Source organism: Rhea pennata, chromosome 20 (genome assembly GCF_028389875.1).
Source record: "Rhea pennata isolate bPtePen1 chromosome 20, bPtePen1.pri, whole genome shotgun sequence".
NCBI classification, from domain to species: Eukaryota; Metazoa; Chordata; class Aves; order Rheiformes; family Rheidae; genus Rhea; species Rhea pennata.
Genome location: NC_084682.1, coordinates 12,791,707 through 12,805,698, shown reverse-complemented (window position 1 = coordinate 12,805,698; position 13,992 = coordinate 12,791,707). Strand labels below are relative to the sequence as shown.

Genomic DNA, 13,992 nt, shown 5'->3' with positions numbered 1-13,992 from the left:
ACCACAGAGGAAAATAAAGTGGGTGAGCTTCTACTTACATTGCTCAAATCACTTCCCCACTAGGCTGCTTCATTTACTGTAGCCAAAGCAAGCATCATATGCTATTAAAAGTCCTTGCAGTACTCTCAGAATTTCTTCAAGACGGGGAGCTCCAGATTCCTTTTGATCACAGTGAGATAGAATCCAGACATGGTGCCATTACCCACTCTAAGCACTATCTTCGCAAGGAACACAGATGGAGGCCAAGAATAAGCCACTTCTTATAGCAATAGCATTTTTAAGAGAAGTTAATATGCCTTGCATAGAAATGCCCTGATTTGAGTGATATCTCAGGTTGAACATGCAATAGCTGCATGACTCACTTATCTGCATTCTTCTGAAAACCTACACCCATACAGCAGAATTCAGGCTTCTCTTACATACCCAATATACTTGGCAGAAAAAGGGCATTATAAAGGTATGGAAAAGCTGCTACTGTTTTTTTTTTTAAATGATTCAAAACCTTTAAGCTTTCAGTAGAATAACCATTACTGCACACATCATGTCTAAAGATTCTGTAAGGAGCATTCCTCAGCCTAGGATATGACATTCAAGGACAGAACACAACAGTCATCTTTTACCATTATCATATGCTGACACTTTGATGGCTGCTACTGCTCTCAGGTGGGCCTTGTCCCAAAACCTGGGAAGCAAGACATTCTTCAAACCAAGGCTTCCAGTGAGTCTATTCCAAATCACTTCTGACCCAGGAACTTGCAGGAGACACTGGTGGGTTTTCCCATCCACTGATTGAGGTAAGTAAGAGAAACAAACTGAGCCATCTGGCCCGCTTTGCTTCTTCGTTCTCTTTAACATAGACCAATGCATGCAGAGCTGCCCAATCACTCTCATCTCCAGGGACTTTTCAGTGGGCCAATCTCTTCTTGAGCTGAGGTGTTCTTTATCTCATATTTAGGTCCTCTTTCTTCTAAGCTTTTTTGTGATTGCAACTTCTAAAAAACATTTAATTCAAGAAGTTAAAGATCAATAATCTTTTGAAGTGGAAATTAAGACCTTAAGATAAAATAGTGAACTTTAAATCCTACAACACCACTTCTATAGTTGTAACAACCCAACTATTCATTACAATTCCTAAAATACTAGTGCAACTCTAAACCTTTTCACATTGCAGTGAAAAGCCAGGCAACACTTAAAAGTGTCAGCCACGGGCATGGAATGAACAATGATTTCATGCAAAGGCATTAGAGGAGAGCTGGATCCGAAAACAGGCTCAAGTCTGCACTTAGGCTTTTCAACATTTGATTATTTTGCATCAAAACCTTCACCCAGAGCTGTTCTCTTTGTGACTGTGATTAGAAGGATAGTCTCTTCAAAGACATTTTCCATGAACATTTTCATAAGACTAGAAACAGCCTTAGTGGTAGCTTGATGAATTTCTCCAATCTGACCTGTCTCAGATTGGGTCAGTATGTGGGCAGAGTACCGACAGGGTCCTAAACACATAGCAGAGGACATATTTTTCTAAGCATGCTAGCAAACCCCCCACGAACTCTCCCATGTGGGATTCATCAAAGAACACTCTTCCAGCTCTCTAATTCATCAGTGTACAGGGTAGCAGAGGGGGAGATGCAGCAAACCTGTTGGTCTAGACAGCAACTGCTATAAGAAATCATCAGGTCAGTGCATCCACCTAATAACCTCCATCTCTGACCGGCCAAGGAGACTAGAGGTCACACAGGGAAAATTAAAATGCTCCAAGGACAGTTAGGTATATACAAAGCTTTCCACAAGCAGGTCATGATTGCACCTGACCAAAACAGTACCTGTGTTTTGCCACACAGACAGAATATATATCTTTTCCTGTAAGGCAGAAACAGAGTGAATCTGATACAGGAGTTCCCTCATTAAAAAGAAAAAGCAAAAAGATAATAATGAAAAAAAACCCAACAACCAGCACCCATAGCCTTCTTCCTCATTCTGTACTCCTCCCCCTTGCAGCTTCTCACATTATCCAAAATAAGGCGGCTCTCATCCTTAATGATATAACGTCACTGGTCTTGGCACCCAGTGTGCTGAGCAATACAACTCAGCCAATACTAACACCTTATCAATGGTACCACATGAGAGCTCAGAACATAATATGGACAAAAACCACTTCTTCCAGATGAACTTCCCAAAACAAGGTAAAATCTCTCAATACTGTTTAGCTCTCAACTCCCTACTGCACTGCTTTTCTTCCAGCTGATGATTACTTGCTGTACTATTATCAGTACTGCAAACTTAGAATCACAGAATTGGTAAGGTTGGAAGGGACCTCTGGAGATCATCTAGTCCAGCTCTCAAGCGAGTGGCCCATATGGGAATCAAACCCACAACCATGCTCTAACCAACCGAGCTAAACCTAACCCCCAATCTCATTTACAGAGACTGCCTCCTGGTATTGTCATCAACTCTGGCACAACAGAGACGCCTGCAGCTTCTCTGTCCCCACCCTTCCACACTCACAGGAATTACATTTACCTTCCCATACAGGGTTATTTTAAATTTACAGGTCAAATGCTACCTATGTGCGATTAACAAACACGAAAATTGGAGGCAGTCATTCAAGCAACCCAATGATGGATGGGTTGGCTCTGAGCCAACAGGGCTCTTGCAACCAAAGCAGCTCTTTTATTTGCATTTTTGCCAATAATCTGATGGCTCACTTAGAAAAATACAGTTCTGCTCCACCTCTGCTGGGCCTGGAAACTCATTAACAATGCTATGAGACTGCAAGAAGCTTAAATCTATTAAGCAGGCACTGCTGGCATTAAAAGCAGCTCAAGATTTATGCTGCCTGTCTTCAATATTTATCTCCAGTAGAGAATAAACCAAGACACTATTGGCAGGGAGGTCTTCAGGGCCTCAGGGAGCACTGTCACTTAGAGGGAAGTGTCCAGGTCATGTACAAGCTGTGCCCTCAACAGAAGGCCTTGAAATCCAGCAATATCCAGCTGGAGTCAGATAACTGAGCAGGACTCCTGTCTGAAAGAACAATAATTTTTCCCCATTCCCCTAACAATTACCAGCTATTTTTTAATCAAATGCACTGATATACTGATGTCAGCATTGCAGACAACATTACAGAGTTTTCAATATTGCAGAACAGCACAGCAGTCAGAGCAAGACATCTTGTTGCCAGGCTGCCAGCTACAATATCCAAGAAATACAATCAGCCCATTGTAGAACTGCCACCTCTAAGAAGGATGTACATACCTGCAAACCCATATGTAAATGCCTTGAGCTTAGGCAATTTCTGCTGTGACGGCATAGCTCGTTACCGCACTGCCTCCCACACAAAGTATCTGCATCAGCATGCTTTAGCAATGCCCACAAATTTCCCACCGTTGCTTTTACTCCATTGATATTTGTGTGTCCTTTGACAAAGGACTATTTTGTAAGTTATGACTCCACATACCATTCAACTTAATTCATTTATTGACTAAATTATGAACTTTGTTTAGAATTTTTAAAGGAACTCTGCATCCACTTCCAGCTAACAAGTCAACTCTGTGCTTCTTGGCTGAAGGCACTGCTGACATTTCAGAGTTGTCGTACGGGCTCAGCACAAGTCCATCAGTAACATTACTGGTGTTAGGCAGACCAGATCTTAAAATATTTTTTATTGGTGCAGTTTTCTGAGAAACAGGGAGAGGGGGGAGCAGGTCAGCTATTAATGACCAGCTCTGCCAGCTCAGCATTTAAAAGAAACTCACTGGTAAACTTCATAAAAGAAGTTCACTCTCATAAAAGAGAGCTGACAGATGGGGACATCATCTAGCCCTTCACTCCTCCTCCACAACAGTCCCATAACACAACCAGCTTCAGCAGCTGTTTGAAGAGAAAACTCCACATATAGCCAACCTCTACACCCAGAGGTAACACTCAGGATATTCACAAAGCCTTTTCTCACTTAGATGAAGCCACAAATCCCCTCACTGGTTTCCATCCCAAATGCAGTTGCCATATCCTTCCACTCTCCTGGAAAACTTCAACACTCATACTCTTCTCTGGGTGGCACCACCAGCAACAAGAACTTGCAACATACTGAAAGCCCCATAAAACAGCAAGCACCTGAAGCACATTCGAAAAAAAATGGTATGTAGACCAAATCCTCCAACATCCTTTGGACTTTGAGGGCCATTTTTGATATCATCATAATTTCAAAGATATTTATCAAGCAGGGACACTCAGAACCACATAGGGGATTACTTCAATACAAAAATAAAATTCCCAGATCAGATATGTTTGATCCAACACTATTCTGTGTTGGATCTTCTGTGAAGAAGCAGCTACAGCTTTTGCTGGAGGACAATCCCTGCCACAAAAGAAACAGTCTCCAACTTCAGAATCTCCTGGGCCTTGGATGCTTTATTTTATTTTGGAAACAGAAGAGCATTTCATCCAATGCACACACATACACCACACAGGTGAATGCTGAGCTTCACCATGCAAACAGAACTCTCAGATAAAGGCAAAAACATCCAGTCACTGGCACAAGGGAAAGGAAGGGAAACTTCTCGCAAAGCAACCACACCACTCTATCAGTGGGTCTCCCTTCAGTATCAGGATAACACCTTCGAGCTTACAGCACAGTATCATCTCTCCTCTCCAATAGCATCTCCACATTCCACAGCTATAAATTGCTTATTTCTCTTCCTGCTATGAGATAACCACCTAATCACTTTGTACTCTGCTAACAGTCCCTCTGCTCCTTATCACCAGCTCTTTTCCCTTCTGATGGTTTAACTGATTCAACTCAGAGCCACTGCTCTCTAGCCAGATTTTGGGTTGAAATTTGCTATTTCTGTATCAGGTATAAAAAGTACCTGCATGTGCAAAACATCTGCTTTTTCTAAATACTCATAGTCTGATAAGAGATAGTACCTCCTGTATTCAAACCTTGTTTGTCCATGTATTCAGACCATCATGACTATAACCACAGCAGCACCAGGGCATTTAAATTGTCATAGAGATCCGTAGCTTTCAAAAACAAAAGCACAAGCATGGCTTGAGAAAGTCATATAAGTGGCACCACACACCATCCAAGATCGTATATTCAAGTGCTATTCAAGACTCAAGTCTTTGAAAGAGCACGGAACACTTATGGCAACTTTAAACTCTAATCAAACACAAAGCAGAGTCTCAAAATAATCTTGTCTGATGGCTGAATAATCCCCTCCTCCCCATCATCTCCCAGGGGTATGTGAGAAGCCCACTCACAGCAGCAACAGAGAACACTCTTCTTTGGCCACAGCAACCGAAGACATGACATTTTCAGGAAGATTCATCAGGACACGTGTCCCGAGGCCCTTTCCTGTCTCTCCTTCCCCATTCCCATGCAGTCCCAGAAGCCAGTCCCTGGCTAAACACTATTCACTCCCTGGATTTGACGTGCAATTCCCAGGTTCTTCCCAGCAAAGAGTGCCAAAGAGTACACTCCTTAGGAGGCCAAGAAGCCAAGAGCATCTTAATGCATTACAAATCTGAGAGGCACAGCCTTAGATAAATACCCAGATACACTTACTGCAAATGGGAATAAGTCCTAGGCAAGTAGTGTTGAAGGCAGTTGCTTTGCTCCTTCCTCCCAGAGAGCAGACTAAAACTACACGGAATTACAAAATAGTTGAGGCTGGAAGGGACTTCTAGTTCAAACCACCTGCTCAAAGCAGAGTCAACTAGAGCAATTTGCCCTAGATCAGGTCCAGTCAAAGTTTAAATGAACCACAGAACCCGTAAGGTTGGAAGGGACCTCTGCAGATCATCTAGTCCAATCTCCCCACTCAGCAGGGCCACCTAGAGCATGTTAGACAGGGTTACATCCAGGAAGGCCTTGAATATCTCCAGAGAAGGAGACTCTGCAACCTCTCTGGGCATCCTGTTCCAGTGCTCTGTCACTCTCACAGTAAATAAATTCCTTCCCATATTCAGGTAGAAAAGAATGGAGATCCCACAACCTCTCTGAGCATCCTGTTCCATTGTTTAACCACCTTTACAGAAAGTCATCTTATGTTTAAGCAGAGTTTTTTGTGTTTCAATTTGTGCTTATTGCCTCTCATCCAGTCCATCTCCATCTTCTTGATATCCTCCCATCAGATATCTATAAACATTGATAATGTTGTCCCAAATCTGGGTTCTGTTCCCCAGTGTGCAAGCAACCAACAGACACAGAGGGTTGAGGTATTTATTTCATTTCTGCGCAGATAGGTGCTAGGTGGTAAATCCAGAAAGCTAGCACTCCTCCTCCCCCTCTCATTCTTTATTTATATACACTTTTCAGGGAGTACTTTATACAAATCTTTCTATTGCTTACAATTTCATTACATCGGGTATTCGCTCTGCACTTGCGCTTTCACATTCCTGTTAATTAGCATAGGAAGTGAAGAAGAGGTGGTAACACCATTATCATGTCATTTCCATCTCATTATTCATTTGGGGTATATAGCTTAATATGTTAATAAGCCTTAATGAACCTAAGATCACTCCTGGGTTATTCTGCTGTTTTTGTCTTGCCTACCTTTCACATTCTTCAAAGTGCTGTGGTTTCATCAAAGTTATTTGGCTGGAGCTGGTTATCCTTTGCAGTACTCTTTTTCTCTCTCCCTTGTCCTTGAGTCTTGCTAACTATTTGCAGGGTTTTTCTCACAGCATTGCTCCAACAACTCCCCCCTTTGAGACTTGATAATATCACTTATCTAGCAAGTCACTACCCCATGAGCCTTCAGTCCCAGCTCTCTCAGCCTCTCCTCATATGAGATGCTCCTGTTACTTCATCATCTTCAAGGTCCTTTGCTGGATTCAATCACAGAATTGTTGAGGTTGGAAGGGACCTCTGGAGATCATCTAGTCCAACCCCTTTACTGAAGCAGAGGCATCAGCAACAGGTTGCCCAGGACCCTGACCAGAACGCTTTTGAATATCTCCAAGGAAGGAGACTGCACCACCTCTCTGGGCAGTCTATTCCAGTGCCCAGTCACCCTTACAGTAGAAAAGATTTTTCTTATACCTAGACAGAACTTCTTGTGTTTCAGGCCAATTGCCTCTCATTCTGTCACTGGGCACCACTGAGAAGAATCTGGCCCCATCCTCTTTACACCCTCCCTTCAAATACTTGTACACACTGATAAGATCATTCCTCATTCTTCTCCTCTCCAGGTTGAAGAGTCCCAGCTCTTTCAGCCTTTCCTCATATAAGAGATGCTTCAGTTCCTTCATCATCTTAGTAGCCCTTTGCTGGACTTGCTCCAGTAGCTCCATGTCTCGTACTGTGGAGCCCAGCACTAGACTTTGATTGCTGGAAAGTCAGACTCAGTTGTGCTGCTACATGATGGGCCAAGAGCACATCATCATTTTCATCACTATCAGTCCATAGGACTGGATGACACAAGAAAATCAGCACCCACACCATCTTTTGGGAGGAGACACCTCTGTTTCTGCTGTTCATCTCCATCCTGGAGCAGGTATCTATCCAGCATCAACTACTCACTTTCAGAAACACTTCCACTTGGAAAACAACAAACCCAAGTTCCCCAAGCCAGTGAACAGGGACAAATAGATGCTTGCTTCTAGACTCCAGCTCTCTGTCAGAGCACCCTCATCAGCAGACAGGAACACACATTTTGAAGCCCACTACTATAGTAAGGTTTTTGCTGCAAAAAGGAGGAAGAAAAGCAAATTTCTGAAGTACCACTCACAAACCAAAGACCAGATAATGTCATCCCTGTAGAAGTGGCTCTGCAACCGAAGAATCACCATTGCCCTAACATTTGCCTAAGGCAGCACCCTTTTCCAGACCCATGAGGGACCTCATATGACAGTCCATAGTCCAAGGTATCACATAAATACAAACATAGTTTTTGCATTAAATAGTTGGACACTTAAGTCTAGAGAGGTCTGTTCAATGGAGGAATACCAGGTGACAGCACAAGAGGCAGCACCGAATTCAAGGAAAGCAGGCTCAGCTCAAGTATCACCAGATTCTCATTGCTGCTTTGGTATTAATCCTTAAAACTGCATCGCAATTAACATTTCCTCCTAGAGGCAGACGAGGTAAGGGGAGGAGTGGGGAAAGCCCTGCTTTCAGGACACCACCAAGAACAATTCACTGGAAAAGAATTCATATCTAATTCCACACGACAGTTACTTGAAAACATCCATCTCTGGAGTCTTCAGAAGGAAGATGAAAAATAGAACAAGTGTTCTGATGTTTGTAGGCAGAGAAAAGCAGAGAGGGAAGAATCTGCCAACTGAGAGCTGGACCAAATCTGTCATCATCAAGGAAAGTGCAGACAAAACTGAGATAAAGTTCCTCCCCTCCTCCCCCCCCACCAAAAAGGCTTAATATCACTAATACAGTGCAGATGTTACTAATGAGGTGACAGATTGACTGGCAATTAATTTCCTTGTTTCCATGAGCCAGCATCTGGAAATCGGCCCAATCTTTTAGTCACAGATCACATTTTATGATAACACTTCTCTGGCCCAAGAATTCTTTTGAGCTACTGTCTCCAAACATGACTAGAGGAAACACCATATGCCATCATCAACAAGGAAGCAACTGAAGTATGCTAATTACACGGTAGTTCTCCAAAATGGCAGCCCAGCAATTAACAGACTATATTAATTTCATCTATGAGACAGCCACATTATACAGAAAGTCTCAAGAGTGAGCAAAATTATTCAGCAGTGCCATGTACAGGATCTTGGCATAGTCAGACTGTCACCAGCTGCACTGCCAGAGCAGCATCAACAGCCATCCTGCAGTGGTGATGGCTGCCAGCAAGTGGTAGTCCAATTCCTCCGGGCAGGACCAGTCACTAAGTGAATAAGAGGGGCCTAGAGTGCACATATGGACAGCTGTGTCAGTCACACCAACACTGTGGGCTCCATCCTGCCCTATTGTGCATAAAGCTGCAGAGCATGTGCAACACATCAGTGAACAGCAACGTACTAAAGACACAGGACCAAGCCCTTTAAACTAAGCAGCAAATTGCATGGGAATAAGCTAAGTGATAGGTCAACAGGATCTTTTTCCTCCTCCTGAGTAATCTCTAGCTCATAACCAGCAACTATCCTAGATTATGGCAGTGTCTTCCCTTGGTATCCCACTTCCCTACTGCTCATTTAATCAACTCTACCCTTAAATCAGTGGTTTAAACTCATCCAATTAACTAACCTGAAAATGCCTCAGAGCCTCATCCTACAGTTCTGCTCTAAAGAAACAGCCTCCAGGAGCAATGCCTACAATATCAGCCAGCTTAGAAGGGTAGGAAGACGCCATTGGGGCCTGACATCAGAGCCAGGAAACCCCCTAGACCCAGGCACACCCAAAAGCTACACGGTCCCTTCCTCTCCTGCCACCTCTCCAACAGCAAAGTTAGGTCTGAAAGACAGCCAGAAAAGCAGGACCAGAAGTGACAGACAATTGTGTCTTCTTTCCTTTCTTTCTTTTTTTTCTTTTTTTTTTTTTTTTTTTTGGTGGAGGTGGAGAGGGAAGAATACCTTTAAAAAACAGACTTAAGACACATACATGGCCACGCACTCAAGCATCTGCAAGGATGCAGGACCCACGATGCCACTAATGAAGCCCATAGGATTTTCATATGCCCTGAGCTGAACACTTTGATACTTCTGCCAGAAACTGCCCATAAGCACCCTGAGAATTCACAGAATTAGAAATATTTCTTGTGGAACATCCACACCAGGAAAATACAGAAGCTCCAGGCAAACCTGGAGCTTCTATCCTAACATTAATGTGGCACTTCTGCCTGGCACAAGGGGCCAGAATAGAGGCCAAGGATTTACACAGAGAGATTGTTTAAACTCTTGTAGCAGAGTAGAGATTTATTGATTTTAAAGTACCTGAAGGGAGGGTGTCAAGAGGACAAACTATTTTCAGTAGTCCCATGTGACTGGACAAGAGGCAACAGGCACAAACTGAACCACAGGAAGGTCCGCCTAAACATGAGGGAGAATTTCTTCACTGTGAGAGTGACAGAGCACTGGAACAGGTTTCCCAGAGAGGTTGTGAAGTCTCCTTCTCTGGAGATATTCAAGGCCCACCTGGATGCAACCCTGTCTAACATGCTCTAGGTGACCCTGCTGAGCAGGGAGGTTAGACTAGATCTCCAGAGGTCCCTTCCAACCTGACTGATTCTATGATTCTATGATTTCTGCTCTTAGAAGGACTTGATCAAGCTGCCGAGAGCATAAATATGCACAACATGTAACAAGGCTATGAGCAGGGACCTTATCCGCAAAGGATAATTTTTGGTTAAATCTTCAGATTCAAACTTCAGAGACATTCTGCTGTCTTGGCAGCACGAGAGACAATAACTGATTCCCTCTCCCTGTTGTTTTGCTGCACACATTTTACCTTGCTGCTAGAAGAAAGGCTGCAAGTTCCATATTCTTGACAAAGATCACTTCCAAAAAATACAACTACCAGTCACCTCCCTCTGCTCCTGCAGCACAGCAGGATGAGTCTGCTCCTGGACATAGTGACCCAGAAGGTCAGTGAGGATACTACTGCCTCAGCTCTCCTCTAAAACTACAGTTAGGAATAAATACGAAGCATCAGCAGCACTAACATCCATCCTCTCGCCCACTGCAGGGGATGCACAGGGCTGGCCAATTGTGCCAAGCCTCATTGGCTATGGATTCCCCCAAGCAAGCTCTGCTCTCCATTAATGAGAGGAACGAAAACACTATGCCTGGCACTGCATAGTTGGAAAAGTTCCTCAGCCTGCAAAGTGGCAGTTGATGAAGCTTGGGGGTGGAAGGAGCTCTAGTGTATACTGCAACAATACAATGGGTTTTGTAAAGAATTTGTGCATGTGGCAGCAATCCTTGAAGACATCTGCAGACTTTCCCACAGTTATCGCTGTTAGCAAACAAAGAATTGAATGTGACCTTGGAGGTTCAAATCCTTCTACATAAGAGAAATGAGAGATCTGTTCTCACAGGCAAGAACTTCCAGCATGACTGCTAAATCATTGTTGATATCAGCTGTCACTAAAGCAAAGCTCTCGCTGGGGAAAAGCAAGAGGAATTTGCACACCTAGTGGTATGGAGACTGCTGGGATGTGGATATCTATAAATATAGAACACAAAGTGACTGGTTACACATGAAGGGAATTAAGGGTAACTCCAAAAGATATACAAGAATGAAGGGAGAAAGGCTTGGTGACCAGGACCCACAGCTCACCTTGCTTAATCAGTGAGCCACTGATTAATCTCAAACAAGTCAAGCCTTTACAAAGGTCATCCCTGCCTGGAGACCTTAGGCATCCTTGACTTCTAACTAACCCCAAAGCAACCCAGAAAAATGATGTCCAAAATAGTATTTTTCTTGCTTTCCCAGATGGTAACCAGATGCACAATGCAACAGATAGGCTTCAGTTTGCACTACATGTTTTCTCCACTGAGAAATGGCACCAAATCCCTAACCATACTTCTTGCTACAGGATATTCTCTTTGATGTCCAAATACGGGATCAGGACGGTGCAGGAAGCAGAGGGCTTTAACAGCAGATTCTAAACAAAATTCAAGTCGTTGCAGTCCCTTGGAAATCCAGTAGATAGAATTTTGAAGGAATCCTGGCTCCAATCCCATTGTTAACATCTCCTGTCCTCACAGCCAAGTCACTTCTAGAGGGAACTGAGGTCATACCTGCATGCCCAGTCCTGCTGAAAGGCTCTAGCTAAACCAGACTCCTACCTTCCACACTGCCTATTGTGGCCTGTACTGTATGAGCAGAGAAGGGCATAAGAATATGACAGATGCCCTGAGAGAAGCCCCTAGCATCTGCTGCAACTGTCCTAGATTATGGCAGTGTTTTCCCTTGGTATCCCACTTCCCTACTGCTCATTTAATCAACTCTACCCTTAAATCAGTGGTTTAAACTCATCCAATTAACTAACTTGAAAATGTCTCAGAGCCTCATCCTACGGTTCTGCTCTAAAGAAGCAACCTCCAGGAGCAACGCCTACAATATCAGCCAGCTTAGAAGGGTAGAAAGGGGTCATGGGGTTGCATATGGCCTCTGAAGGAGCAGGGCTCTCCCTGTGGCAGACACTCCCTGTGGCAGTGGCTCTTTCCCAGTTCCTTCTCTCCTTGGCTCAAACTGACATCCCAGGCCTTGCTGCTCAGGGCCACAACTCTGCTGTGGCAGGATTCCCTCCGATCCAAGAGGGCCTCCTGCATGCCCCGAGACCTCTGTCTATGCATTATACCAAAAGGAGCCTCCAGGGCAAAACACTCAGAGGTGGAAAAGGCTTTGGAGTTGCTTTGGTGTGAGGAGCCCATCTGGCGGTATCCAGGCACTCCTCCAATAACCTCCTCCGGTGTGATAATAGTCCTCTCCAAACTCAAAGCAGTAATAATAATCTCTTTACTGAACCAGATCATAGCAACCTTGAACGTTCTTTCACCAGCTTCTCCCATGCTCCCTGTTGCACATGGAATAAATCCAGACAGTCAGGGCTCTCCCTGCCTCACTGGGGCTGGGTGAAGGCAGGCAGATCACTGACCGAAGAGGTACTTTGCAATAGGGGAAACCAGCTGGCCCAAACATAGTTCTGCACAGCACTTGTGCTGAACCTGGGCCTGGCCTACCTCTCCTGGGCTCCTCAAATCAGACTAAGCACTTCGGTGCTAGAGCCACAGCAGTAATACTGGGACTGAGGGTTGAGAAGCGTCCCAGTCTGGACTGGATCCCAAGGGCTATCGCAGTACAGACAGCACAGCTACAAATCTCAAATGGGCAGTCCACAATTTATTAAGGCCAAGACAAAGGAAAGAGATAAACACTGATTTTTACAACATTAGGTCCAGATCTCACTGGACACCATGATTCATTTCTATAGCAGAACTCAGCTTTTTCCCTTCTGCAGATAAAGATGCTGTGCTGCTGTTGCCCTCACACTCAGAATTATCACTGATTCACAAGCTCCTTGGTGCCTTTTCATCCCCACACTTGCAAAGAAACAGCAGCTCCCGCTGTTTCAGTGCAGCTTCCCTGAGCAAACACCTTCAGCATCACCAGCAGTATGTTTAACTCAAGATAAGGTAGTGTCTTGTCTAGCAGGAAAGTCCATCTCCACAGAGGAGGAGCAAAGCCAGGGACACTGGTCCAAGTTTTATGACATGCATGAGGCCAACACACCTTCAGGCCAGGCCTGTAAAGCTTCCTCCTATGCATGCATCCCCTACCTCAATACCTAAAGCTCCAAGAAGAGAAGCAGGACCTGCCACACAGCTCCCACAAGGCACCAGGCCAGAAACCCCCTGGGAAACAAAGTGAAACAAAAACAAAGTTTTGGGGCAGCTCCTGACTGCTAATATCACCCAGCTCAGGAAAGAGAGGATCACAGTCACACCTGATAGTGTCCCACAGATGCGCAGGCTGCACATCCAAGACATCCACATGGCAAGGCTCCCAACCCTTCCCTACCTCAGGGACCCTCCAGGCAGGAGGGAGCATAGCTCTGCCTCAACAGGTCAAGGTTGGCAGCTGGTTGTAGCAGGGACCACTGCAAATTCTCAACTCCCAAGTCTCAACTCCCAAGAGCTCACCAGGAGGTAGGCCCACCCCACCTCTCCACAGGTTTCCCAATTAATAGCAAATAGACAGTTGCAGTGATCAGTCATCTTTCCAAATTGTAGTGGAAATTGTCATTTGCAGCTGCTACCATGCAGCTGTGGATGTGACAAAGCAGGACGTACAAGCCAGGATGGCTGGACTCTGGGACAGGACAGCAGTATAGCCAACAGCAAGCATGCAAGCAGCAGCCTGTGGGGATCAGAAATGTGTGTACAGTGCATGTACAACAAGCACAGACCCAGGGAGGAAAGGAGGCTGGCTGGGCTAACACGCCTGGAGAATAAGCAGGTGATACATGCTTAAGGTAGGTGGTGTCACAAGGCAATAAACTACAGGGTTTTGGGTTTTTT

The 13,992-nt window shown here is 44.6% G+C and overlaps 1 protein-coding gene across 8 annotated transcripts in view; it reads right to left on the bottom strand.

The window, feature by feature from the left end:
- Nucleotides 1-13,992, bottom strand: part of STX1A (syntaxin 1A) — a 124,639-nt gene that overhangs the window by 65,484 nt on the left and 45,163 nt on the right. For 7 of the 8 annotated variants that reach the window (XM_062592165.1, XM_062592171.1, XM_062592168.1 and 4 more), the window contains exon 2: nucleotides 621-992. The exons of the other annotated variant lie outside the window; for it this stretch is intronic. In XM_062592165.1, coding sequence (XP_062448149.1) covers nucleotides 621-891 — 271 coding nt within the window. In that variant the 5' untranslated portion in view covers nucleotides 892-992. The remainder of the gene's footprint in view (nucleotides 1-620; nucleotides 993-13,992) is intronic. 8 annotated transcript variants of the gene reach the window in all.